Below are 26,586 nucleotides of genomic sequence, written 5' to 3'. Positions count from 1 at the left end.
TCAGAAAATCAAAAAGGTTATTTTCAAGAATTATTTATGCCTCAGTATGCCTCAGCTATTTTCTAAAGAGATAGCAGAGTTAACAGGGTAAATAGCTTATGCTGCTTGGGGAGTTCAAGAAAATTAGATAGCCTACAAAAAGGGGGCGGGAGGTGTATACACTTATGCATGTTCTTTCGTCACATACACAAAATCAATACTAACATCTACAGCTTTCAAAAGTAAATTCACTAAACAGACACACCAAAGAGTGGCAGCTGGAGCTCTTGCACTGTAACATAACCATGCAAGGAACAAGGGTGCCAAATGCTTCTCCACTGCATATGCAGATTACCTTTTGGCTCTCAAGGAAAACAGCCCACAAGAGTGAACTACAGGCTTGATTACAAAAAGCTGAAGTATTCAGTAGTCTGTATGCATCCAGATTTGATCCATGTCACAGAAATGTCCCGCAGATGCAAGAACATCAGATACCTGCATTACCTAATGGTGCACTATCATGAAGCAAAAATACGAGGATTATGTAAGTTAATTTTAGGAACAGTAAGTATTCGAGCTTAAAAAAAAAAACTATTTTTGCAAGCTAAATTCAGAATACTTGGAAACCAAGGATTCCACCATGAGAGTGGAAAACAAGTGGTTTTCAGAACAGCTTGATGCATTTGCAGTAACCAGAACTATCCTATGTCATCAGACAATTGTAAACAGAGATACCAAAACAGAATCCACATGTCAAAGAAAGCTTCTAATACCACTGATAACAGGCCAGGCAGCAAAAATATAAGCATCAAGGTACATTTGCCTTTCCTTCCTTCAGTTGTGGTTTGGTAACTTCTCTTTTCCTGGCTTTTTGTACAAAAGTGCCTTCAGACTTCCAGCTGCAGAGAGGAAAGGAGTGTCTTAGGTTATAGAAGCACATGCTTGTTTGTCCATTTGTTCCCCCTCATTTGTATGCTGTTTCATCTAAAATGTTCCCTTGCTCCCAATTTGTGTATACTTTCTATCTTTTCACACAGATTCTCGCAGCGCACAGTCCCTTCTTTATCACTGTGCCAGAAACAGATTCTTTCTTGTCCCCAGTCACTCCAGTTCCTCCAAAATCTTTCAAGTTTGTTGTGTATTTCTTTTAAAACTACATTACTATTAGCAAAAGGAAAAATCTCAGTTCGGAAGCATCTGTAACAACATATTTTTAATCCGTGTTGTTTTGCCACTCAGTTAACTCAGGCGAAACACCAGGCTAATTAAGAACATCAGTTGCACTTAACCATTGGCACATTTTTCCACTGCAGAAAAACTTGAGTGCTTTAAGTACAGTGCATTTAAATTCAGTTCAGAATACTCATCTCCTTTTCAAATGTTTCCTTAGGCAAGGCAACATTCAAATCTCAGTATTCAAGTGAATGGGAACCACCAGATAAGTAGGGTATACTGTTCAGAGTCTTACTGTTATGTATCACTACAGAGGATACCAAATCACCTTATCCTTCTCCAAAGAACCACGTCTAGATCTCTTGTGAAACTCTTGCCTCTTCTTGTATCCTGTTTTTAAAAAAAAGTCAGTAAAATCGTCCTGAATTTATGAACTTTATCATTCCTGGTCCTGCTCACATTGATTTGAATGTCAACAGTTACTAAGTAGCAGACATCTTTGCCATCAAAATTATTTCTCCTTTTTTGTATGCCATTTTTCATAGCATATATAGAGACATTAAACAATTTGCTTTTGCAGTTACATATTTCCGTTCAGCTAGCAGCTAAAGTAGCACTAAGCATGGGAGCGCTCACGGAGCAGTATTAGTGTTGAAAGGCAAGAGAAATCAGATGGAGTAGTTTGAAGGAAATGCAGACAAATTTATTCCATACAAAAAAATCACATCACTGTAACACTGCTTCTCTATTAAATTTGTTTTTAATGAAAAAATACTAATACATATGCTAATGCAGACTTAATTGGAACTAAAGCTGATGTATATTTATTTGTACTAGGAGGGAGGCTACCAAGTCTTGGAGGTTGAGAAGTTTCTGTCCAGAGACAGGAAGACCGCCGGGTTGAAGGTAGGAACAGCAAACACATTCAAGAAGGATGAAATTCATTTTCCAGATGATTATTACAGGGGGGAAGACAAACAAACAAACAAAACAGTTAAACCTAGAAGACTGAGTATGATGGAGAAAAAAACAGAAAACCATACCTTTGCATCCGTTGAGATACATGTAATTACCTCAGCACAGCCTGTACTGCTCAAATAAGAGCAGTAGTTTGTTCTTTTGGTTTCAAAATCAGTTACTTACCAATTTGCAGCTCACAGAAGACATTCAGCAGAGATACAAGACAAAAAATTAGTCACAAACATAATACTTGGAGCAGTCTACTAAGTAAGTCCGTGAAATCTTTTCTCACTTGACAAGAAAAATCTCTTGCCTATAGAAGAGATTGCAGGTCTGGAGCATGGAAGGATCCTTGTTTTCCCCCAATGATCATCACTTTTGATCAAGAACACTAAATTTCATGTTTTAAACACCTCCTAAATGTCATTTCCAGGTCACAGTGGGATAAGACAGGGGTTGCCACAGAGGCAACAGTTTCAAAACTAGCCTAGATTGCCTTAGCTGTACCTCAGGGAAAAATCAATCAGGGAAGGCAGCTTTCAGTCAAATGTTTGCTTCTCATTTCTGCTAATAGAAATAGAGAATTTAATGTTTTCACTTAATGCCATATGGTTGAACATGGCATTAAGGTAGGTGAGCTGCTAGGCACAGTTTTAATATGTTCAGAAGATGTTAAAAGAGGGAAGCAGACATTATCCCAGCCCCTCCCCCCCCCCCCCGAAAAAAAAAAAAAAAAAAAAAAGCATCCTTTCATGACCAAAGACAGGATTTAGAGATCTATAATAGACTGGAAAAATGTTAAAGGAAATACTAAAACTTTATTAGTTTAATTAACAGACACTCAGCCACTGACATATGGAGGAATAATTCAACATACAAATTATGCTTCAGTTTTGGCACAAAGATTTAGACTGATCTGAAAAAAATAATTAACTCTGTGACTTTTTCTTTTTTTTTTTTTCTTTTTTTTTTTTTTTAATAATTCCCAATTTCTAATAATCTGTAAGTAGTCTACTGTCAAAAATAAACGAATTTGACACAGTCAAAACAGCCAGCATTCCTACAACCGCACTGGGACATGCTGTTAAGTCAGACATAGAAGCTGTATGTTACATTCATACTTCTAGTGCAGTAACTGTTTTAAGGGTCTCTTGATTGGAGTTACTTAGTGGCATATTTAAATCTAAAGAACACAGTTATCCATTTGAAATCTCTACTCTTATAGCTCAACTCTTGTTGAAATCCAGATTGCCACGTGCTCAATTAAATGTATTCCACATACGAATCTATCAGATAAACATGAAAATAAGCAGCACTGGCATCTGTTGAGAATGTAGTGCGATCTTAACAGCCTTTGACTCATGAGCTGTGCAATAATATTTTAATATCCACATTAGTGTATTATTAGCATACTGTACCATGATATTTACAGATACCTATTATCTAATAATAGATAGCTGATAGCTATTACCTATTTATGGATATAAAGATGCAGTAAAAAACAGACAAGTATACTGACCAGCATGAGCTGCTAAGTTTTTGTTGATGTCCTCTAGCATTATTTTTAAACTGCCATTACTTGCAGTCCTAGTCAATGCAACCATATTCAGATCAAAACTGTGGAACTGAAAGCCTTTTACATTTGCAACATTACTCAAAACACATTTAGACAATATTGGGAGAACATATTACTGTTTGTTCCTACACAAAGCTTTCCAATGATCACTCATTCATTCACAAGTTTTTAAATAAAAGTTTATTAGAGAAATTACTTTGAACAAAAAAAAGGCAACAGTATCTGTTGTAATTTTTTTTAAAAAAGTAACATCGTGTTCTTCATGCCCCATGTGGTGAACTGAAGAAATGCTACAGGTATTTCTTCCACTGTTGTTCTGTGATGCTTTCTTAGTATGGATTAACTCACATTTGCATCACAAGAATCAAGTATGAATACAGTCCCTTCCCATGCTTCTCTCCAGAAAGTGCTGCATATTAACAGAAAATATTGCAGGCAAACCACAGTTCTATTCATTCGGCAGTATTGGAACCAGTGTCTGGAAATTAAAAAAAGAAAGCGTGAGTTATACATACCCACACTAGAGAGTTAAGCTAAAGAGAACCAGTACCATTCTCTTAATACCTTCCCCAAGCTCAACAGCATCCCCCAAGCATTTTAGAACAGAACATGCTCTGTACCTAAGTAGTTCCCTCCACTGTTATCAATGTGAGGCATGGAATACTTGTGCTCTTTCACTTCATTTAGCAACATTGAAAAGAGCCAGGGCAAAACTTCAAGGTTGTGCACACACATCACTTGCTATTATGGCACCAAAAATCCAAGCAGCTTTGCTGTAACTCGGAGCGATATACACTTTACTGCAGTCACAAGCACATCTTGCTAAGTCACGTGATCTACTGAAGAGAAAACTTTTAGCACATCCTATAACATAAGCTCCTATAGAGTGTGTGCTACTGTGTATGTCTTACGCATTTTTAAATGTGAGAATCAATATGACCTTCATTAAAACAACTGAGAGCAATTCTCTGTTCCGAACTTTTGTCAGAAGCACCAATTGACACCAACGCAATTTCTGGTATTACTACCAGTACTGCTTTCTTGTTCTTAGTGCTATAGCAAAAAGAATACTTATCTTTGGGTATAGGGAAAGACAAGTCAATGTCTACTACAATGTTTCTTTAGCAAGTCAACTCTTTGTGTAAAAATGGCTGAAATTGTAATAGCAGCTTTAAATCATCCAGTTCTTTAAATCTTATCTGCATCCTTCAGTGTGTGAACATTATTAACAAACTGAAAATAAGGTTTCCTCTACTAGCTAGAGTGAGCACACAAAAATAAACAGAGTATGATTGTATGCTTGCCTAATACCAGAAGCTGAGAAAACAAATTCTGTCAGCTGTTTAGAACTACAACTGGACATGACCAATGTAATCGTGCCAGGATCCAAGAAGCCACGAGGAACTTGTGTCAGAAGTCTAGGGTATGCTTAACTGAAGTCTTTTCCATTCTCAAATCTTCCTTTTAGCATCCCTGCATTCCTCCCCGTGAAACAACCTGCACCTTTTCACACATCATTAGTAACATTCTGCCACATTGATGGTTAAAAGTTATAAGGCAGCTTGCCACAAAAGTCACTAAATGATTTTTTTTCAGTAAAGAATTTCAAGGAACATTGACAAAAAGTAACGTTGTCAAGCAGGTACGGAACAAAGTCCTATAAGCAGCGTACATGCAGTAAGCCTGTTGAGCAATACATGTTATCTAGTTTGATCTGCAGTGCCAGCCTAAGCTTTTCTTGTGCTTGGGTCCCCCAGTATCAAATCCAGCAACCAATCGCTTCAACACTTTGCTCAGACAACTGCTTGCTCAGACTCATGAAGCAGTCTTTGATTCAAATAAAATACGGTGCTGTTCCAACAAACAGGTTAATACTACAGAAATCATCACACGGGAATTCAAACTGGATTACTTCTGACTTTGTAACTGCTGTAGTGGTAGTAGTTCAACAACAGATGTCCAGCAGTCTCACACATTCCTATTTCAGTGTTTGGCCATAAGAGAAGCATTCAGCTTGCTTTTGTTTTGTTTTGCATTATGTGTAAAAGGGAGTTCAGAGCCCTACTTCTTGTCTGAAAATACAGTCTTGCCTTAATTGGGCATTTGGTCAAATCTTTCTATAAACAATCAAGTCTTGTGTCTCAGCTTAATTATATCATAGTCCATACTTACTTTTTCCATCACATGCTACAATTTTCACTTTATCCACTTTCACAAGTTCAGTGACCTCCCTAAACTCAACATCATTCAGTACAAATGTCCACACGTTGTCACAGAACCTGTATGTATTCAGAGACCCCTTTAAAAAGACAAGAGACATTTTCTATAGGAAGCATACCAAAAATATAAGAAAATATGATGTTTACTGTTTACAGAACTACATACCTTCTAGAGCTATAAATCAGTTAACCATAAAGCCAAGGGTCAACATGAATGCATGCAAACATAGCAAACAACCAATTGAGGAAAACTGTAGTTGAAATGCCCTCCGGTGGCCGAAGTTTTCAAGACCACATCGTGATGTTACATGTATGCAAAGGGAAGCTTCATAAGCATGCTAAGAAGGCTTGTACCTTTTCTAATGTGTATAAAGGATCTGCATAACTTACTTCAGTATCAGAAAACATTTTTTTTTTAAATATGGGATATAAAAAAAAAATCAGTAACAGCAGTGATCATAACAACATGCAAATTCTGCAACTGTAAATAAAAAAATAATGACAAAATGTAGGTATGTGGCATAAAGGGGTATCACCCTATATTCTATAAATTACTGTATTTGTTGATATGCACACCTTCTAGCCTCCATTTTCCCCTATTTTAAATTGACTCTCTTGGAACTTAAGTTACACGTAAAATTTTTAGTTCTCTACTTAACGCATCCTTAACACTTTTCTACACCGCATTACGTATACAAAAAAGTATACAAGGAGAAAAAATCTCGAACATGTGTACATGGAAAAATAATTTAAAATCCTAAAAGAACACTTTGTTACTATATTCTGCATAGACTGCAGAAGTATTAGGACAACAGTATTTTCTTGAAACTGCAATCAAATTGACATATAACAATTTGCTGGCTATCTGATGTTAATTAGGGTGGGTGGCTGAAAAAAAAACAACACTTATTTTTCTGCGACATTCACAGAATACAGATGCAAAATCATTCAGTGATTTGCATAAGAGTAAATCTACAACTCTTTTCATATCAGAGCTCTGGGTGAAAATCTGGCTTTATCCCACTTGCAAGGTACAACTGAGAGAAGCAAAAGTCTCTCCATTCACAAGACACTGAGGATGGCAAATGCTACCCATCAAAGCATTTCCCTCTTCTCCTTCCTTCATTTTCATCTGACCAAATCTCTGCTTTTGATTTTTGCATTCCTCCAAAAGTTTCCTGGTTCAACAGTAAGAGGATAAGCTTTACGATCACACATACAACATGTGTGCAGGTTGTCATATTTCAGAGTCAAAAAGAACCTTTGTAAGTTTCCACTCAGAGCACAAAGTTTTTCCCGATGTTCTGCATTACCATGCAATTGCTGCGGCTCACCAAGGACTTTGATGTGGAGTTACCTTACCCTGAAATTGACTCTGTTCCGGACTCGTTGTGCCAGTGCTGAATTGATAGCTTTATCAAACTGAAGTAGCACCTGAAGGGCCAGCTGAGGAGTGATTTGCTGTGACTGAAGCAGTTTAAAAAAAAAAAAAAAGTTTTGAGTTGTTTCAAAGTTAACTCAAAAAACGCACTAAAAGTTAAAAACGTCACTACAAAGTTTACATGAAGCAGTTCTCTGGAAGAACGCTTTACAGAAATATTACGCTCTTGTATTTATTTTCCCACGTTAACTTTGGAAGCAAGGCGCTAAGAGCTTTGTGCTGTACAAAGACCCCGACTGAGGAATAACCATCGGAAACGAGCGTCAGAGCAGCAAACGGACTGCGGCGCTCTGGGTTCAGCTGGCTGCCCGTTTACTGGGCCGAGCGACCGGGGACAATGCTGCTTGAAAAACACACACAGGCCAGACAGACAGACAGACAGACGCTTTCCTTTGTCTGGAGCGCTAGGCTGAAGCCCCCCCCCATGCCCTGCCGGTAACCCGTCCAGCCCGGCCCCGGGCCTGCCGCAGCCCCCGCACCTGTATGAGCTCGTCCAGGCTCTCCTGCAGGCTGTTGCCCAGCGTGGTGTTGCGGTACAGCTGGTACGCCATGCTTCGCTCCGGCGGGCGGGACGCGCTGCTGCTCAGCCACGGCTCCGGGCGCCCGCTGCGGCCTCGCTCTCATCAAAAAACCCCGAGGGGAAGCGCACCTGGAAAACACAGCGCGGCCTCACTGCGCCGCACGGGGCCCGGCGCCGCCACCGCCGCCGCCACCGCGTCCCCTCCGGGCCCCCCGCGCCCCCCGCACGGCCCCGGCCTCACCCGCCCCAGCGGCCGGAGCAGCAGCGGCGCGGCCCGGAAGCGGAAGGCTGAGGGAGGAGCGCGGCGCCGGGGCTGGGGAGGGGAGGGAAGGGGAGAGGCGGCTGAGGGGGCTGAGGCGGGGAAGCGCCACAGGGACGTCAGTGGGAAAGGGAAGGGTGGTACGAGAAGAGGCAGGGGAAGAGCCGCGCACTTGCAATACCAACACAGCTCCAACGAGTGCACATGTCAGGTATTTAAGCCAGTTACAACGTCTGTGGTTCATAAACTGCTTTATTTATAAACTGTCGGCATGACTGCTGCGGGTCCGTTTCGTTAAAAAACACAACTTTCCCGTTGCATACAGAGTGGAGTTTATTAACAGACAGCATTCAGCCCTTCTATTTACCATCCAGCTGGTAGAGCGCCCCCCTACAGCAGGGCATTTTATTCCCCCCCCAAAAAATTCTTGGAGAGGACAAAGTAACTGCAGAAGCACGGGGAAATTAAGCATCCATCTTCCAGCAGCACATTTTGGGACTACTAACTCTGACCCTTAACATCAAAAAACACTAGCCCTGAGCAGGGGCTTCACAACTGCACTTTTGTCCTGTCAGCTCAATACAGGGAACAACTGGTGACAGAAGAAAGTATAGTTCAACTTAATTCTGAAGTTAGGAAACCTGCAAGATTTGTCCTTCAGAAAATACTTAAGTATTCCTTATGTTTCAGAATGCTGTTGCTTAAAATCAGGTATCCTTGAAAAGTATCATTAAAGCATGCTTGTTCAAATACCTCCAACGACCAGGCTGTGAAAGAAATCCTCTAGAGAATGACCGGCATCCATGAGGACTGAGTAAGAATCTTCTCCCAAACCCTTACAAAACTTCCACTGTTAAGGAAAAAAAAAAAAAAAAAAAAAAAAAAAAAAAAAAGGCAAGCAAGCTATTCACCCTCTCCCTGTTCTTCATTTGAAATTTTTGAGGGAGACTGGAATGATTCAACTAAGTGTCACCTCCAAAGACAGCAGCTTGTGCTAAGAGCTGTGCATAAGCCACCTTTCTACATACTGTACAAGTCTATAGAATATATAGGTGGACACTGAAAGAAATACACCTTTCAGCAAGAAGCTTAATACTCTATGACAGATTCAGTCCTACTCAACCTATTCAGTGCACTTTTTTTTTTTTTTTTCTTTTTTTTTTTAAGATCTACGTTTTTTTCAGTGGATGACAATGAGGCTGTAACACACGACTAGGCACTGGTGCCCTCTCCTCCTTATGAGAGAGTGAGGTAATTTCATAAAAGATTCCATCACCACCACCGTTTAATCTAACTTTGAAGTCTGGCAAATTTACCATTGAAAGGTTCTAATATATCACTGCAGCATTTAAATGTATGAGACTTGCCAAAACATGCTAATGCATACCAGGCTATATACTAGTTCTGTGCAGTTTAGAATCTAACTACTGTTTTTCACTACACAGCTCCTCTGAGCAGTAAGTACTAATCTTTACTTTCAGTGAACAATACACTAAGCTGCAAAAATTTATGAACAAGGTTACAGATTATTCTAACTAGTTATAAGCTTTTGGAACCAAAAAGTGTGTATTTTAAATTTCAGAACTTCAAAGACTCCCATATGCTTCAGAACTAAATCCTTACACATCCCTCTTCATTACTTTCTAACAGAACATGGCTTTGCCATACTACATAAATCAAGAACATTCTTTCTCCAAAATACTTTAACCACTTCTGAACGTTTCTCCTGTTGCATAACTCAGTTTACAGAACCTCACATCTGCACATACCGAGGCTGCTATGCCAAACAACTCCATTTGTCACCCCATAATACCAAAAATTACTTACTAGCACATACATATATATATTCCCACACACACAAACTCGTTAAAATCTCTAAATTGAAGGTGAATTAGTGACTCAAACTTATCTTGACAGAGCTCAAACTGTATTCTAGCAACACAAGTTTTACCTCTAGGAAGAAGTGCTACAGGTGAACTCCCTAAAATACTGTAACTTACCACAAAGTGATTCAGGTTCTGAAATAACTTTATTAGTATGACATTCTGACTTTTTAATGTTTTTAAATATTAAAATATATTATAGTTTTTAAAGTATATAGAATAACTTAAGTTTTACAAGAAGGTAATTTGTGTTCAAGATAACTTTGGGACCTCTGCTTTTTCTAATCATCCCCCTCACCATTAAATGATGAGCTGGAAAAGGTCAGAGGGGCATCACTCTTTACTACACAAGTTTCTCATGCTGTGTATCTTTCAGGGATAGAACAACTAATGTGTTGTATATCCATTTACAAAAAACTTACATTAAAGAAACTATTAGGTGAGCATACATACATTTCCAAAAGAAATAGAACTACAGCAACATGAAACTGTTGAACCAGCCAGCCACTGGAACAAAGCTAATAATCCCATAATTTGAGATTACAGCCGATACAGAGCACTTTATACTGCACTATATACATAAGGAGGAAAAGGGCATACTCACAGAAGGGCAATCCTCCCACTAAGAACGTGATTTTACTGAGAAGGATACTTTTTTAAAACTAGGAAGAATTTGAAAGATTACTGGAATGCTTAACGTATACCTTAGGACCCACACTGAATCTGCAAAAATCAGGAAGATTTCCAGGTTTGCACTGCATTGTGGAAGTATTAGAATTAAAATTAACAGGTTGTGAAAGCATCCAATTTACTAACTTAATACTAACTTTAAACTAGGTCAATATCAAAATTGAAACAGGAGATAAGACAGCCCTAAAGAAATTGTTCAAGTGTGGATCCTTTGAAAGGATCCAAATAGATGTAAGGCAACTTGACATTAACATTGCCTGTTGAATAAGAACATCCTATATATTAATCTCTTTGAAACCATCACACAAACTAGCAAAACAGAAGTACCTAAATCTTGAGATGAAAGTCTCTGAACTGCAGGCAAACTCCCAGAGACACGTGCAGTTTGTCCTCATCTGATATGAATCTCCTCTCAGTTTATTATGTGTATCATTAAAGATACTACCTTAAGTGGTAAAGATACTACAGTAAGTGGTAGTAATAAATCTTAATCATGGCATTAGCTCTTGACTGATACAGATCAGTGACAGGTAGTAATCTAATTGAACGCTTTTTTATTCCTAAGAAAACTGTATAACACTAACATTAAGAACGGGTATTTTTGCTCTTAAGACAAAACTACGAGCATCCTAAAAACCAAAGTGAAAAAAGATTTAATATTTGCTACAATATTAAGTTGCTCAGCTCTTGAATGGATTAATTTGCATGTATCTGCCCTTCCAGGGAAATGGCTATCAGACACAGGACAAACTTTTACAGCCTACCAGTGCATAATTGCTACCCTCATAAGCCTATACACTTCAGTTATGAATCCAATATCTCTTACAGAGGATTTTAATAGCATTGTGGGGCATGAGTGGAGCAGTAACCCTTTTTATTGCCTTCTTTGTAAGTGAAGTTAGTGCTATATCTGAAGTTAGTGCTGTATGTGGTGCCAAGAGCTTTAGAAAGGAGTACTTCATTTACAAGGATGGCAGTTATTCTAAGATTCCCCCTACCTCTGCAAACAACTGGTATTATGGCTAAGATAGGTAAGATACCTAAGCAATGCCCAAGCTCTACTGAAAGTAACTAGAGCTTCTATTGGTGATAGCTGATATTCCTCCTTCCTGGAGGAAGAACTAGAACGAACTCATTTCATCATGGCAGCTAACTGTCCTTGATTTACTGAAACTCTAAACTCGCAACTTAAATTTACAAAGGTCTGATTAATAGGTCCAGTGTCCTATTCAAACAGTTCAGTTTCCATTGTGGTGGAGGCTTAAACCCTTTGTCCAACAAATTCAGAGAACTCCAGATGTGTATTTTTAGAAATAGATTAAGACAAAGCTCAAGCTCACTCTAATGAGTTAAATGGGTGCTGCTTGTATGAGATGTGAACAGAAATAAGGATCTCCACACGAGAGACTACATTGTGACTGTTAATATTCAAATTAAGGTTTCTATGACAACCAAGAAATGCACTTGACCATTTACAGCAACAGATCATGCACTTTATACAATAAAAATGTAGTTTATGGCCTTGCCTACCTGCAAATGAATTCCTTCAGCAGGTACATAATATATTGCTCAAAGTCATAAAAATATATATTATCTTTCCTTTAGCATTTAGATACATAAATATTTTACTGAAGAACATGCATCATTTAGATAAACAATTGCAAGAACATCCTCTAAACACAAGGTTCTTTGACATTTGGCAGTATAAAAGGATTACATAAAGGTAACTACTAAAGTCAAGACAAAACAATACAGCAGTGAACATTCTGTTGTGTGCTAGTCCAAAGAAGTTAAGCACCTCTTGCAACAAGTTACATAATATATACACACATATAGTAAATGAAAAAAGCATCGTTCCATCTGTGTATTCTTCAGTCTTGTTTGGACTCCAAAACTTATTGTTCACTTTTCTGCTCTTGCTTTCCATTCAACTCTTGGTCAACTCTGCTTAGTAAAGAAAGTGGTAAAATTAAAACTATCTTAAGAACAAATTGAGTCTGTAAGCTCATATTAAGCAAAACTATTCGTCTTAACAAGGAAAGAGTGAAAGCTCCTACATGGAAAAAGTTTTAGTAAATAAATATTGAAATGTTAAGCTTTTTATTGAATGCAGTCACAACAAGGCTTTAAAATATTTACTTCTCCCTAGAAATGGATTAAAATTAAGAAACCATTTAAATAAGGATAGCATTTCAAAAGGTGCAAGTGAAATACGACTGCACAGCAAGGAAAATAAGCAAGTTTTGTGTTCTTATTAATGAATGCAAGCAGGAATACAAGTTTACAGGTAACACAATATCATCAAGCACTTCTACTTTAATGAATTCATACACAGCAGTATTAGCACAAAATTACTTTTAATGTTATAGCAATTAAGCCAAGAAGGTAAGAGCATAAGTTGAATCAAAAAAACAGGTAGCTCCTTAAATTGCAATACTTCTATTAAGTTCTAAGACTCTTATGGAAAAGTTCCAGGAAACTCCAGGAAAAATTCATACCGCTAAAGGTTTTTATTGTTTTGTTTTGTTTTTTGTTTTTTGCTATCTGCCTTCGGATTGGCAAAGTAGCTTTGCAGAAACCAAGGGATGGTTCATATTCCTCTGAGACGTACTTTTCATCTTTATTGTACAAACAAGCTACAATTTTAACCATATCTTCTGGAAAATAAATTGTGCATGGAGATAATTTTAGAATCAACAGCAGTTCAAAAAAACAAGAGGCTCAGGATGAGTTTGTCTTCTAACCACCATGTCGTCTAATCTGTTTAGTCCCTTACACTATAATGAAACAGTTTCTCCAAAACAGGAAAAACAATGATAGTTCTAAGCCAAAGCCATAAAAAGGAGCAGCAAATATTCTATTTTCCACGGTTTTAAGAACTGTACCCAGTACATACAGATCCAACAAATCTGGAGCAGTGTTGTACTGTGTTTACCTCCACACTATGAAGCTGGAACTCACCCCTGTCCTCATTGCAGTATCTTAAGGAAAACATTTTGACATGACTTGTAAGACTAATTATAGGAAGTGTATGAATCTATAAGCTAATGTGAACAGGCTATGCATAGACCTTATAGCTGACAAAATAAATCCACAGAAGGACATCATACTCTAGCTTCCAAAGACTCTCAAATATATATTTAGCTGAAGAATTTCTACTGCCATCCTCAGCAAGTTTAGTAACCATTCTTTGACACATTTCCCTTTCTGTATAGTTGCTTTCAACCTGATTAATGACTCACAATCAATTAGTGCCTGTGATCTTGCCTCTACAAGGAAGTTTTTACTTTGGAACTGGCAATATTGATAGTGTATTTAAAAAATTCCAGTATAACAAACACTTTTACACGTTACTGTTTGAATGTTTCAGTGTTCCAGCCTCAATACAATGGGCCTTACAATACAATTGGGCCAAATTATGCACACCGGGGAAAAAAGCAAAACTCTTGTTCAATATGTACTGAAAGGGTTTCTTATGTGTCAAAGTCTTAGAACTTAAGGTTACAAAACTGCAAGATTATCACTTAATTGGAGTAATTCCTAGCTCAGAAGCTTTAGGTGCTAGCTTTCAGAGAATTTAAATTCCTTTTGTTTTTAATCTCAGTGTTCCTGTGCTTATTATCCAATTCTGACAATAAGCCTCCCTCAACAGTTATGCACATATACAGCAAGAGTTGTCAAAGAAAAGGTAAAGTTAATAGCAAAACCTTTCAGTACATTTGTTAGTTAGACATTGAACAAAGTAACAGCAGTTCGAAAAAAATTATCACAGGTGCTAGGATAACTTGAATGGTTAGCTGGAGACTGAAAGTTACAATCAAAACCCAGTGTTTATTAGCAAGGAATGTAGGCACTGCAAATACAAACAGCACTAAAAATATTAAATTACATCTGTGCAAGTTAATGACTAAAGTGAATATCAAACAAAAATACAGCATTAGAACTTGCTCCAGTTGCATCTCTGCTGACTAGTTTAACTATAGCTTAGCACCTGAAAACAGCTCTTCAGACATCACTTGTTAGAAAAAGCAAAATGATTAAATCACTTTGTACAGAAGCATGCTTTTGCCTCTTGAAGATATGGTTGAAAATCCACATACTCGCTTAAACCGGGAATCTAATTTAATACTAGAGACTATCTACAAATATATTTAAAACATCCAGGGTGAGGTTTCAGATGTTACATTACCTCCATGCATAAAACTTAGGTCACTAGTGCATGTTTATATTTACAAATGCTTATTCCTTTACACAAGCCAATCAACTGGGAGTTAGTTGCAGTGCAAGTGATCTTATCTAGATGCAACCCTAATCAAAACACAAATATACCTTTTTTGTTTCTTTCTAAACTTTTCTTCTTCATACCTTGGTGAAGAAAAGTTTGATTTCAGTAAATAGAAGATATGAAGACCAAATTCAACAGAAGCTGTAAACTAGCATTAGTATCAAACTTGGTATGTTTCCACAAACTATATTGAAGTAAGAAAACTTTTTGCACCTCTAACATCTTTTAAGTTGAGATTTAATTACTATGACATATTAATCCACCATAACTTCTTGGACAGTATTTACCCATCACTAAAATTGAAAGCCTGTATTCCTAACAGTTTAAAGCCTGACATTCACCAGAGAAGTCTAAGAATTAACTCCTGTAAAGGCTGAACTTGGGCTGACTTAAGACTTAATAGTTCCTTAAGACAGAAAGTAGTCTTGTGAAACTTGGAATGACAGCATGAATTCCCATAACTCATCCTTAAATATCCCATACAACATTCTAAAACTAGCACAAGGCCTTGTCACGTCTTTCTTCCCCCCCAAAAAACCTGCATGTGCTCTATGGGACACAAAACTTTTACAACTGAAAACAAGCTGATGGTTTACTCCAGTAAGCAGCAGTATTTTTTTCCGAACATTTATGTGCCACTCTGTCTACAGTGATACTGCACCATCTTTCCTTATGGAGTTCCCAGTTTCCATCCCATTTATGATCTCTTACTGTGATACATACTCTAATAGGTTGCGTGTTACAGCTTCCAATAGTTTTATAGAATTATTAGTATTGCTGTCTAGCTCTTTCAAGATCTAAGTTTGACGATTTCTCTTTATTGCTGCATCCACAAATTCTGCGGATGTGTCATCATCATAACTGATACCAGAGTTGTGCTGACATTAAAATGGATACTATATGGCAAAAATCTAGAAAGAAGGGAAAGTAGTAGAAAAAGAGAAGACCAAGGATATTGATGCTGCCTTCCCCTCCCTGCCAAAGTAGTTTTAGAAGTACCGTGGGTAGGGATTCAGCTTTTTTCCACCACAGCTCTTCATTTGAATTAAATCCCAACCCAAGTGATATTTCACTCCTTAAGCTGTTCTGCACTTTATCATGAACACTGAAGATACCATAAATAACATCATTAATATACAGAATTTCTCACTCGAGACCACTTAGCATACAATGGGTAGCACAATATAGTGAGATCTTGTCTCCAGAAGACTAACTCACACACCATAATTTGTTAATCACATAGGACACTGTATTTGAAAATCCCTGTGCGTTAGCATTCTGACTAACTGCTATTACATATTAAAACTGTAGCTTATCAATTGTTCCTAGAGATAGCAATGGTTTAAGTTAACTTTTATTAAATACAAAGTATTACGTTCAAACCACTGAATATATTATATACCAGTTCCAAAACATGGTCAACATAAAGCATGTTTGAATAATAAAACGTACTGTTTTATGCATTCTGGGATGCCAACGTATTCCATGGGGATGAGTTCAGCTAGCTCTGCCAGGGTAAAGACATACCTAATTTTTTGGCTGAATTTTGAGCTGTGGAAGAACAAATGTAGGGTACAGTTACAACTTAGTGTTCACTAAACATTTAACAGTTAGACATATAAACTTTTAAGAAATAGCTTCCATAATATTACCTGATAAAGGGTTTTGTGATAGCCAGAAGTGTTCTGATGAACCAAGAAGGATGAACTATGATTAATGACTTCAGGTTTTTCCTTAACCTGAAGGATTCAAACATTAAACATAATTACTAGAACAATAAAGGTAGCATGACAAAGTTCTTGTTTTTTAAACAAAGGGTGTTTTTGCAGTTAAAACTGTGTCCATAAATCTAGCATTGACTTTCCATTAATAGAAATCACTGTCCACCAGAAGAAAATACCAGAAAAATGCACAGCTGAAATCAGAAAGTTAATATAAGTTTGAAAACAGGTAACATCATAAAGAAGTTTCTTGGTATCTTTTTACAAGTCCATAATGAAGTGGTTAAGAAGGAACCCACCTTATCTTACTATAGTAATCTATGAATGTTCAGTGAAATTCTAGATTGTAACAGTATTCACCATTCTAACACTACTACTTTCACTACAAAAGCATGCCTGCACCATTACTCCACACTGCTTTGGAAGAGCTTTTCGATACACTAAACAATTTGCTTAACAATTCATTTTAACCAGCAAGTACCAGAGACCACATTAAACAGCATTTTTTCCTAAGCATCACTAAATATGAATATTGTGACAAAACATTCCACAACTTCTTACCTCCTGTCAATTTGCTGGTAGCACTTCCTAAGCCAGCCTAAGCTTGGCATTTTTCTCCGTGTTGTTGCACCGTTCAGATAAACTATCATATAGTTCTCCGCTACTAGTAGCTCTAAAGTGCCAATTACATACCTGCAAACGCAAGGAAAGAAAATCCTTAAATGAAGATTTTTGAATTTTAAAGTAGTTTCTAGTACTGATCAAATATTAAAAAAAAAAAAAAAATAGTTGTCAGCATTGAGCAACATTTTTTTCCTTCCTCAGGAAGCAGAAAGCTGCTTCACTATTTGCTACCTTCCCCTCATCTGAAACAGAAAGCTTCAAAGATAACAGAACTTAAAAACACCCAGTTTTACAATGTGAAAGTAAGATCCTCTTCAGAGGCAGATGACTTACTTAAATAGATTGTCCATTAGGTATCTGTAGTTAGGCTGGCTGCTTTCAGGCATAAAGCAAACAGCAAACACAACAATGGCATTTAACCCATCACCATAATAACCTACAAAGAAAAAAGGAGCAGTAGTGACTAAGGTGACTATACCTTGACCACATTTACTCAAAGAAAAGTCAAAAACACACAGTAAACTTTTTCATTCTTTATCTTAATGAGCTTTACCAACACCCATTCTATACAGACACATTATATACATAAAGCACTTATCACTGTAATGGTAAGCATCCTTTGGACTGACTTCAATGGCATGGGTAAGAACAGGTTAATCCTTTTAGTACCTCAGCACTTTTGTTTCCAGCCAATTATTAAAAAGGGCACAGGAACTTGCTTATAATTATAGAAAACCTCAAGGTAATTTTTTTCAGGTTCATCTACTTTTACTCAGCATGTTTAATTACAGTTCAGATAGCCTACTTTTCTTCCTACCTAAACTGCATAGACTGTCTGAAGAATCAGTAAATTGATTTTTGCCTTAGTAGACCTAAAGATAATGCTTTCAACACTCTTAAAAACAAAACACTATAATGAACAGCTAGGCTGTTATTAGATATACTTGTGTTAGTAGCCTCATCTGATCTTGGGTACATTTTGGAACCTTAGTTTAATATGGAAAAAAACAAACATCAAAACAACCATATGACTTAATTCTACAAGTGAATAACGATGGGAGTCTTTACACTCAAAGTTCTTCCCATGCCACTGCAAATCAGCTGGAAGTAGTAGTTTCAACAGTTCTCCTCAGTATAACACTAATCCTTACCACCATGACTGATAACTTTTTTGTATGGTTCAATTGCCTTCATGTCCACCCTGTGGTCCTGTTCTCCAATCCTAAACATACGCCAACGTCGACCATCATCTTTCTCCTCTGCTGCTGTGTATTCAGTAAGTGATCCTTTTCTAATTACATCAGTAGTTTTTGGTTTTGGAAGATCATCTGCCAAAGTCAAAACACGTTCAAAATCCACGTACAGCGGCAGTCAATAACAACACAGGTTAACCACTTTGCTATCTCATCTATTTTAAGTCAGCTGATGTGTTTGGCTGAAGAATAATAGTTCCTTCAGTCATTACAAAATAGGATCTCACTGATAACAAATTTGATCAAAATACTGTTAGTTCTGTTTTCCATAAACAGTTTTGTTTTGTTTTTTTATTTAAATTTGAATGACAAGCTTCTAGTCACGTGGGAAGCCTGCTTAATTGTCAGCTTTCAGAAGACCAACCTTAATGAATTACACCACAATAGACAAAGCGGTTAACTCAGTGATAATTACACAGGTTACTAGATCACAGATTTACGTAAAAGCGTAATTTAAGACATCGACACTATCTTGCAAGCAGACATGCAGGCAGATCTATTAGAAATTTAATTCATGTGTGCAATCAATACATTAAATTTATGCTGACAGCAATCTGTGAAAAGAATTTGCTCCGATTAACTTATGATTCTTGACTTTGTTGCATAGACCTTACCCAAAGCGAGAAAAACCTACTGCAAGTTAGTTGTCTGTTCCCAAGACAAAGCTGTTAACTGAAACTATCCTTCCAGGAAAATGAGGGCAGCAGCATTAAAGGAAGAAAAGACAGAAACCCTTTTCAGCCACTTTTAAAAACAAAGCACAATTATCTGGAACATTTCCTTAGCAGCACTGCAAAGCTAATCCTAAGTACCAACTCTTATAATGTACCAAATCTCGTAATGTACTAAAACGAAAGTTCTTTTATACAGGTAAACCCACAGTCTGTCAAGAGAACTTCTTCTGCAACATCTTAGTTCTTTAAAGTACACATTTATAATAATATTTTTCCTCTATTTATAAGCTACCTTGGAATGAAGAACATTTTTCCATACTTAATACAGAGCTTCCTGTTTACTCAGGAATTTATTGTATTCACAGCATAAAGTAATTGATGTTACGTGCTTACATATCATTTTAGAAACACTAAGTCATAATGTTTATAGAAGTTAAACTCCAACTGTTTCACTAAAGCAGTAGTTCTTAGCTTACATAAAAGGTCCCAAAACATAGTTAAACTGCAGGTTTGAAACTTGTGCTTCAACTCAGGTAACCTCGAGTAAAATTTGAGTCACCAGGTTTTGCCTGTAAAGACCAGATGAAGGGTCTACTCATTCCTTAAAATTAAGGTCATTCTCTTAGCACCTCCAGCACAGCTACAGCTGAAATAACTTCAGAGTCATTTCAAAATTCCCTGACACAAAATAATTTTTTTTTCCACCACTTCCAGTCAATACAGAAAGCATTCAAACTCTAAAGGCTTCTGACCTTCCCACATTTCTATTACAGTAAAATGAGATCAGAGGTGTTAGTCATTTTTAAAAACAGACCTCTTTAAATACAAAGGCTTGCAGTTGACCAATTTCAGATTAGCTAATCTATAATCTGTATCCCTCTACGTCACTTATCTCCACTTAAAATAGATCTCTAATACACGTAAAACATGTATATGTTTTGCCACAGTTCTTAAAAACATATTACAATAGAGCAGAATTCTCCATAACTGAGTTTAAAAAGTGTTCAATGATATTAATTTAAGTTTATTTGGAGTTACGGTTATTATGTTCATCTGTTGTTTACTAGTCATGTTCTGATTTACTCTTGAAAAATTCTTTGTCCCCATTTCCAATCTAATCACTCCCATTACTATTACAAGAGTAAAGACCAAAGGCAGTTATTTCCCATCTGAAGAACCGTAGACCTGCACATAAAAAAGAGAAATATTTTACGGCATTAGATAAAAGCAACAAAACACTTACCTTCCCATTCAAACTCATTGCTATTCTCTGAAGGAGTATCTAAGTCATCCAAATCAATATCTCCACTCTCATCCAAGTCAGACAAAACAGATTCCTCACTGCGATCTAAAGTTAAACTGATATCTGGTGCCATTAGTTTCTTCCTCACTTTGATTCCATTAACCTCTGCATTTGAAAAAACCAAATAATTATTTTTAAACCCGAGCAAATTTAGACAAGCAAATTAACAAGACAGAACAGCAGAGTGCTTCCCCGGAGTGCACAATAAATTAATGCCCACCACATCAAAATATACATCTTTAGAATAGAATTAAAATAAACAAAGTGTGGCAAACAAAACTTCAGAGACTTAAGTTCAAGTTCTTAACACTTAACCAACTTCATACACACTACAATCACAGAGGAAGACCGCCATACTACCAGCAGAAGAAAAATCTGAAGAGCTGCCACCACTTAAGTGACTGTTACGTATGACAGCTGTATCAAAGCTGCACCAAAGCTGCTCTAGACATCATCTCAAATGCTGCAGACAGTGCAATAAATTCACATTCTAGCTTTTATTTTTTAGGTATTGGTAACATCATAACAGTCTTTGAAATAAGTAATATACACAGTGCAAAGAGCAAACAAGTGAGGCCAGTAGACAACACTAAGGGCAGAAGATTAATAGAAAACGTTAGGTAAATAACACACAGCATGCTTTTAGACAAGGCAAATACTTGCTTGATTTAGACAGCAGTTGAAAGCAGGAAACAAAATAAACAGCCTGATCCAGCACTGGAAATGCCAAAGCTAAAGCAGACAGAGAAGATCCAAAAAAATTAAGAACATAAGAGGAGCATTGGGATTATTACCCCTCTAACTTTTTGGACTGCCAACAATATTAGGAGATCACAAAGGCCTGATATTTGGAGCAAGACTAAGGTAGGCCCTATCTGATGAAAATTAGCTAAATAATGAACAAAGATTTTTAAGTCACTCACAGACTGAGTGGAATAATTCATTTTTGTCCAATATTACCTGGATAGCTCTGTTCGCAGATAAACATGTCATTTAGAATGCTGTTCCCTCAAGTCTCACTCAAAAAAAAAAAAAAAAATGGAGCTTCAAAACAGCCATTTATATAGGAAGGCATAAGCTTTACTGCAGTGAAGTATTCTTACCAGCTTCACCTTCTGTTCCAGCTGCAGCCAACACATCTGAGTCAACAGGATCATCCTCTGGCAGGGGCCTAGTACACAAAATAAAGTTATTTTTTTTTTTAATGCTTTCTAGTTTTCTGCTTTTTGTTTTTTTAATAATCAGATAAACACCAAAAACCTAGGCCCATGCACTGCTAAAAACCCACTGTGGGATAGCATTGAGTTAAAACATACTTACTGGCAGTAAACTAAGCACCAAAGCAGCAGAAACCTTTTATATAATTCAAATTACCAACTGCTCACATGAGCAGTGTCAAAATACTGATTGCTATGGGTATCATCTTTAGATAACTTGCTGTGTTCTTGCTTGCAAATCTCTGACATTAAATACATCACAGACATAGTACTCATAGGATGTCTTGGAAGTCAAAAAACAGTCACAAGACCACTACGTTAGAGGAAAACACTGCCAGACTGAGTATTAATATATCAGGAAGATAGAGACAGCTTATTTTGGACATTTTGCATTTGATCTGAACTTAAATTAAAAAACCTTGGAAAATCTTCATCTTGCCATTCTTCCTTAAACTCAACACCTTCCATTCTCCAGCCAACTTGAATTAATAATAGGTAGTCCTGATCAGCCAGAACCTTTTGTCTTCAGGAGAGTGGGCTAAAGAGCACCTGCAGGAACATAACATCATTCAGCACTATTGCAACTCCAGTATTTACAGCACATTTTCTTTTAATCGCCACATTGAGATATGTGAAAAAAAAACACAAGGGAACAGTTTACAGTTTGCTTTTTTTAAGCAAAAAACTGCTTATGGACTAGTATCGTCATAATAATTTAGGTTGGAAGGGTTTTCTTAAGGTCATCTAATCCATCATCCTGCTCAAGCAGAATCAACCTTTAAGTTACAACCAGCCCCCGAGCAACCTCATCTTTCATTTGGAATTACACCAGTTCACTTCGAACTGTGAGAAACCTGGCAACTCTAGGTTCTATGGGAGACATTAAATCAATATCTATTTTAAGTAAAAACTGATAGATCTAAAATACAAGGTTTTTGTTTGTTTGTTTTAAAAAGACTTGAAATATAAACACATTCTGAAATAGTGTTTTGTTTATAAGAGAACTCACCCTGGGATGTGCAAGTCAAGCTGCGTTTTTTCAGGCTCACCCATCACCAGCAACAAGGAATCCCCAATAATGGAACAAAATAAATCATCCTGCTAATACGCAAGTCCAATACAGTTCAAAATCTTGGCTGTCTTGGCTCTAAAGATTGACAGGAACAGGTAAATTTATCAATGATAAGAAAATAAGAAAAATGGTAGGAAAAACTCTAACAAAAACAAGAAACCAAATACTATTTTTAAATGCAAAGATACAATCAGCACAGGACACCAGTAAGTACAAAGCTGGAATACAATCACTCTGTGAATTAAGCTAGAGAAAGTTTATTTTTCACACAGGTAAAAAGAAGTAAGTTGAACCTACTGTTCTGTAGAAGTATTTATTATGCAAAATCTGAATTTCTTTTCTCCTGACATGATTACAACCATAGACTAAGTTTAAGACCTGCAATGCTTAACACAAACTGCTTAATAAAGTTTTAGAAGACTTTTTTTTTTTAATTACATTACCAGAGACAAAACATTAATGCCAAAAATTCATCCTATTTTACTGAGGCTTCCTTCCTTCCCACACCCAGGAAACGAGAACACAACATCTGGAAGGTTGTAACCCAGTTCTCCTTACACAGAAGCCTTTCGTTGCTTGAGTTGCTCAGCCCCTGCACAGCCCAGCTGCTGGCAGGATGTGCCTTCACACACACTCTTCAAGAAGTTGTTCTCAGTAATTGTACTCCCAGCTCTTCCTCTTTTTATTTGTCTCTTTTGAATAATATGCTTTTGGGAAGACTTTCCTGCTGCTTGAATCGTGCCACTTTCCTCACAAAATATGTCCTCTTTCATTAAGATGTGAACGTTCTCTGAATAATTTCTCCTGAGTACTAACCTGCTGAGTGTTTGCAAAAATGAATTTTAAGTATTTGCTTGGAGATAAAATCATAGTTTCATCAGTAGGAACACGGAATTGGTAAGTAGCTCTCCATACATTTGTTTTGGGACACTGAGATGAAGCACAAGAAGTTTCACAAGATATCCCATGCGGTCAAGTTAAGAGAATGCAGTGGTTACAATCAGCATGGAACGGACCATCTGAGGCTAACACGGTTCACTGAAAAGAACTCTAAACCTAAAATAAAGTCTCAACTCATTACTTCACTCTTAAAGGGCAGATGGAAAAGAAAACTGACAGAAAAAAGAAACCAACCCCGTCACTGTGCTGGTGGCTGTAAGATGCTACTTTGGAGCGTGCCTGCACTACATTCAGACTATACAGTTCCCCCAGGAGTTTAAGAAGAGTTTTTTCCCTAAGACCTGAAGTTTTATCACTACATCTTTGATTCATGCTGAACACCAAGTAATACCTGCTCATTTCAGATGTACCACGTTTCAGTGCGGAAACAATTCCTTCCTGTGTCTGTTTCATTACACTGACATACGCTTGATACACTAAGACAGGCACACAGTTTAGAAGTTACTTAGACTACCATCAAATTTTAAGATACTTTTAGAAAACACTTCCCACGTGACAAGAAGCTACTAATGAGAATTCTTTAGAGGTAGATTTAAAGCAATCATCCACTGAATACTGCATAGCACAACTGCAAACAACTTCCCAGCCGAGTTCCAAGCCCTAGATCAGAAAAGGAGGAGTTTAGGCTAATTCAGTTCCACGTCCCACTTAACAGGCAGACTAAGTAGCTGTTTTGGAAGTTTTGGCTTAAAGACTCAAGCACAAAAGCCCCTGTCAACTAGAAAAATGAGAAATTAAGGAGGAAAGGTAGCCTTCTGCTTCAGGAAAGTTGGAGAAGCGCTTTCTAGTTGGCTATTGAATTACTTTTTAACATAATATCAATGCTTACAAAACAAAAAAGGAGCTCTCTTTCTGCTTGTACAAAGTAAAGCAGAGTTTAGGACAGTATTCCTATAGCTCCTGTGGCAGCACCGACTTCTCTTTTTTAATCTAAAGGTTAGGTTTGAGAAGTGCCACACTAATAATGCAAGTCTGCATTAGTCACGTAGAAGAAAATGAGTTAATTTCTGCCTGGTCCTAGAGCCCTTCACAGCTAATTCAATGCCATAGTTCCTCAACAGCAAACCTGTCATTTTACTCTGCACTTAACTTAAAGAGGTATCCAAAGGTCGGAAACTTCACCAGAGGCCATCCGGATGCAGGACTGCCACGCAGCTCTGCTCCCTTCCTGCAGCCACGAGACTTTGGTGATCACCAATGCCTTTCATACTTGCAAGCATCTCACCAGGTAAGCTACAGCGTCACTCACGGAACCACAACATAACCACAAAGGAACACAACACTGAAGTCGTTTCTCCTCTGCTGCAGCTAACAAAAAGGATTTCCGTTTCCCGACCACCAGATTAACCCCGTGTTGGCTTTCCATGGGGGCGCATTACTGCTGGCACCATAAGCCAAGCTGCGTTCTCATCTTTTTTCCTGGAAGGGGATTTAGCTCCCAAAGCCGTCGCTAACACCCAGGTGGCTGAGCTGGGGTGGGGGCAAACACCAGCTGTAGTGGTGGTGAGAAGGCTACGGACCTGCAAAGCAGATCAGAGAGCGGCAGGCTAACAGGCGCTCTGAGCAGCCTCTGGTACTCAGGAATAAGAGAGATGACAGAATGCGTGGATTCATTTCTGATTAAGGCCTTCTGCAAGTGTTATTATTATTTTTTTTAATTTTCATCCTTGAATTCACGGGACGATACACGGTAAGGAGACAAGCACTGATACAGCCCCATCTCCTCACCCAGCAGCGCCCCGTACCCAGCCCTCGGCTGGCACCGCGGCACTGGGGGCAGGACTCACACAGAGGTTGCCTTACACCGCGGGACAGGCGCGGCGGCCCGACCCGCACGGAGCCCGCAGCCTCCCCGCGCCCAGCCCCGTCACCGCCCCGCCGGCCCGCAGCCGCCTCACAGCGCTCAGCCCACGGTGAGGGCCGTGCCCGGGCACCCCCGGGCACCCCCGGGCACCCCTCGGCCCCGGGGAGCCGCGCCCACAGCGCCCGCCTGCCCTCGGGCCCTACCGAGCGGGAAAGCCCCGGCCCGGCCCCGGCCCCGGCCCCCCGCCCCGCGCCGCACCTGCCGGGAGGGGCCGGGCCGGGCCGGGCCGTGCCGGGGCCGCCGCGCCGAGGTCCCGCTGCGCTGCGCGCCGCCCCGCGCGGCCCCGGAAGCGCCCCCAGAGCCCGGCTCACGTGACCGCCGCCGCACATGCGTGCGGGGCGAGCCCGCCCTCCGGCGCTCGGCGCGTGCGCGCTCGGGGGGCGGGGCTCGGGGGCTCGGGGGGCGGGGCCTGGCGGGAGGCCGTTGGTGGCCGTTGGCGGCGCGCGAGGCTCCTGTGAGGGCTGTGAGGGCGGCGGCCGTTGGTGGCCGTTCCCTTCCCTCAACACCAGTTAATCCCTACAGCCGTACAGCTCACGGCACACGAATATACACGTTTATAGCGCAGGTACAATCATCCAGCCACACGCACAACTAGCAGCTTGCCACTGACACGTCGCTACAGTCAGAGAGGGCTGCTGCCTTAATGCTTGGCCCTCACAGCCAATGCCTTGCCCGACGGTGAAAGAAGCAACAAGAGCAACAGTGTTTTATTGTAGGGTGCAGAAGGAACTTTTAATAAACGCGACATGTGGAGAAGAGTAAAAACATTATATAAGGGTGCATGCAGAAAATGAAGAAAAAGATGAGAAAGGAAAATATTTCTAAAAAAGAATAGAAAGCAGAGGACCCTCCCTTCCCCCCAGCAAAGATAAAATCTAAGGATAACAAGAAATAAAGCAATTAAGGTAAATTG

The 26,586-nt window shown here is 38.7% G+C and overlaps 2 protein-coding genes across 7 annotated transcripts; both read right to left on the bottom strand.

Moving 5' to 3' along the window:
- Positions 1 to 3,845: 3,845 nt before the first annotated feature.
- Positions 3,846 to 8,243, bottom strand: GTF2A2 (general transcription factor IIA subunit 2). Of its 2 annotated transcripts, XM_084532418.1 has the most exons (5): positions 8,110 to 8,243; positions 7,828 to 7,997; positions 7,270 to 7,374; positions 5,861 to 5,987; positions 3,846 to 4,166 (listed from the first exon to the last, which is right to left on the bottom strand). In XM_084532418.1, the coding sequence occupies exons 2-5, from the start codon at positions 7,897 to 7,899 to the stop codon at positions 4,141 to 4,143; spliced, it is 330 nt and encodes a 109-aa protein (XP_084388544.1). In that variant the 5' UTR covers positions 7,900 to 7,997; positions 8,110 to 8,243; the 3' UTR covers positions 3,846 to 4,140. The 2 variants fall into 2 exon arrangements, with proteins under 2 accessions (XP_084388544.1, XP_084388545.1); XM_084532419.1 differs by lacking the exon at positions 8,110 to 8,243 and having other exon boundaries at positions 7,828 to 8,035.
- A 3,865-nt stretch (positions 8,244 to 12,108) lies between these two features.
- Positions 12,109 to 25,996, bottom strand: BNIP2 (BCL2 interacting protein 2). Of its 5 annotated transcripts, XM_084532411.1 has the most exons (13): positions 25,872 to 25,996; positions 22,787 to 22,924; positions 22,196 to 22,326; positions 21,664 to 21,731; positions 21,224 to 21,292; positions 20,501 to 20,665; positions 18,482 to 18,658; positions 17,664 to 17,766; positions 17,268 to 17,399; positions 16,638 to 16,724; positions 16,438 to 16,536; positions 15,030 to 15,065; positions 12,109 to 12,644 (listed from the first exon to the last, which is right to left on the bottom strand). In XM_084532411.1, exons 3-13 carry the CDS (start codon positions 22,243 to 22,245, stop codon positions 12,596 to 12,598), a joined length of 1,035 nt encoding a protein of 344 aa, XP_084388537.1. In that variant the 5' UTR covers positions 22,246 to 22,326; positions 22,787 to 22,924; positions 25,872 to 25,996; the 3' UTR covers positions 12,109 to 12,595. The 5 variants fall into 5 exon arrangements, with proteins under 5 accessions (XP_084388537.1, XP_084388538.1, XP_084388539.1 ...); XM_084532412.1 differs by lacking the exon at positions 15,030 to 15,065; XM_084532413.1 differs by lacking the exon at positions 21,224 to 21,292.
- Between the last annotated feature and the right edge of the window lie 590 nt (positions 25,997 to 26,586).

Source organism: Aythya ferina, assembly GCF_964211825.1.
Source record: "Aythya ferina genome assembly, chromosome: 11".
In the NCBI taxonomy this organism is placed as follows: Eukaryota; Metazoa; Chordata; class Aves; order Anseriformes; family Anatidae; genus Aythya; species Aythya ferina.
Note: the sequence above shows the minus strand (reverse complement) of the source record. Positions and strands in the feature narration are given on the sequence as shown.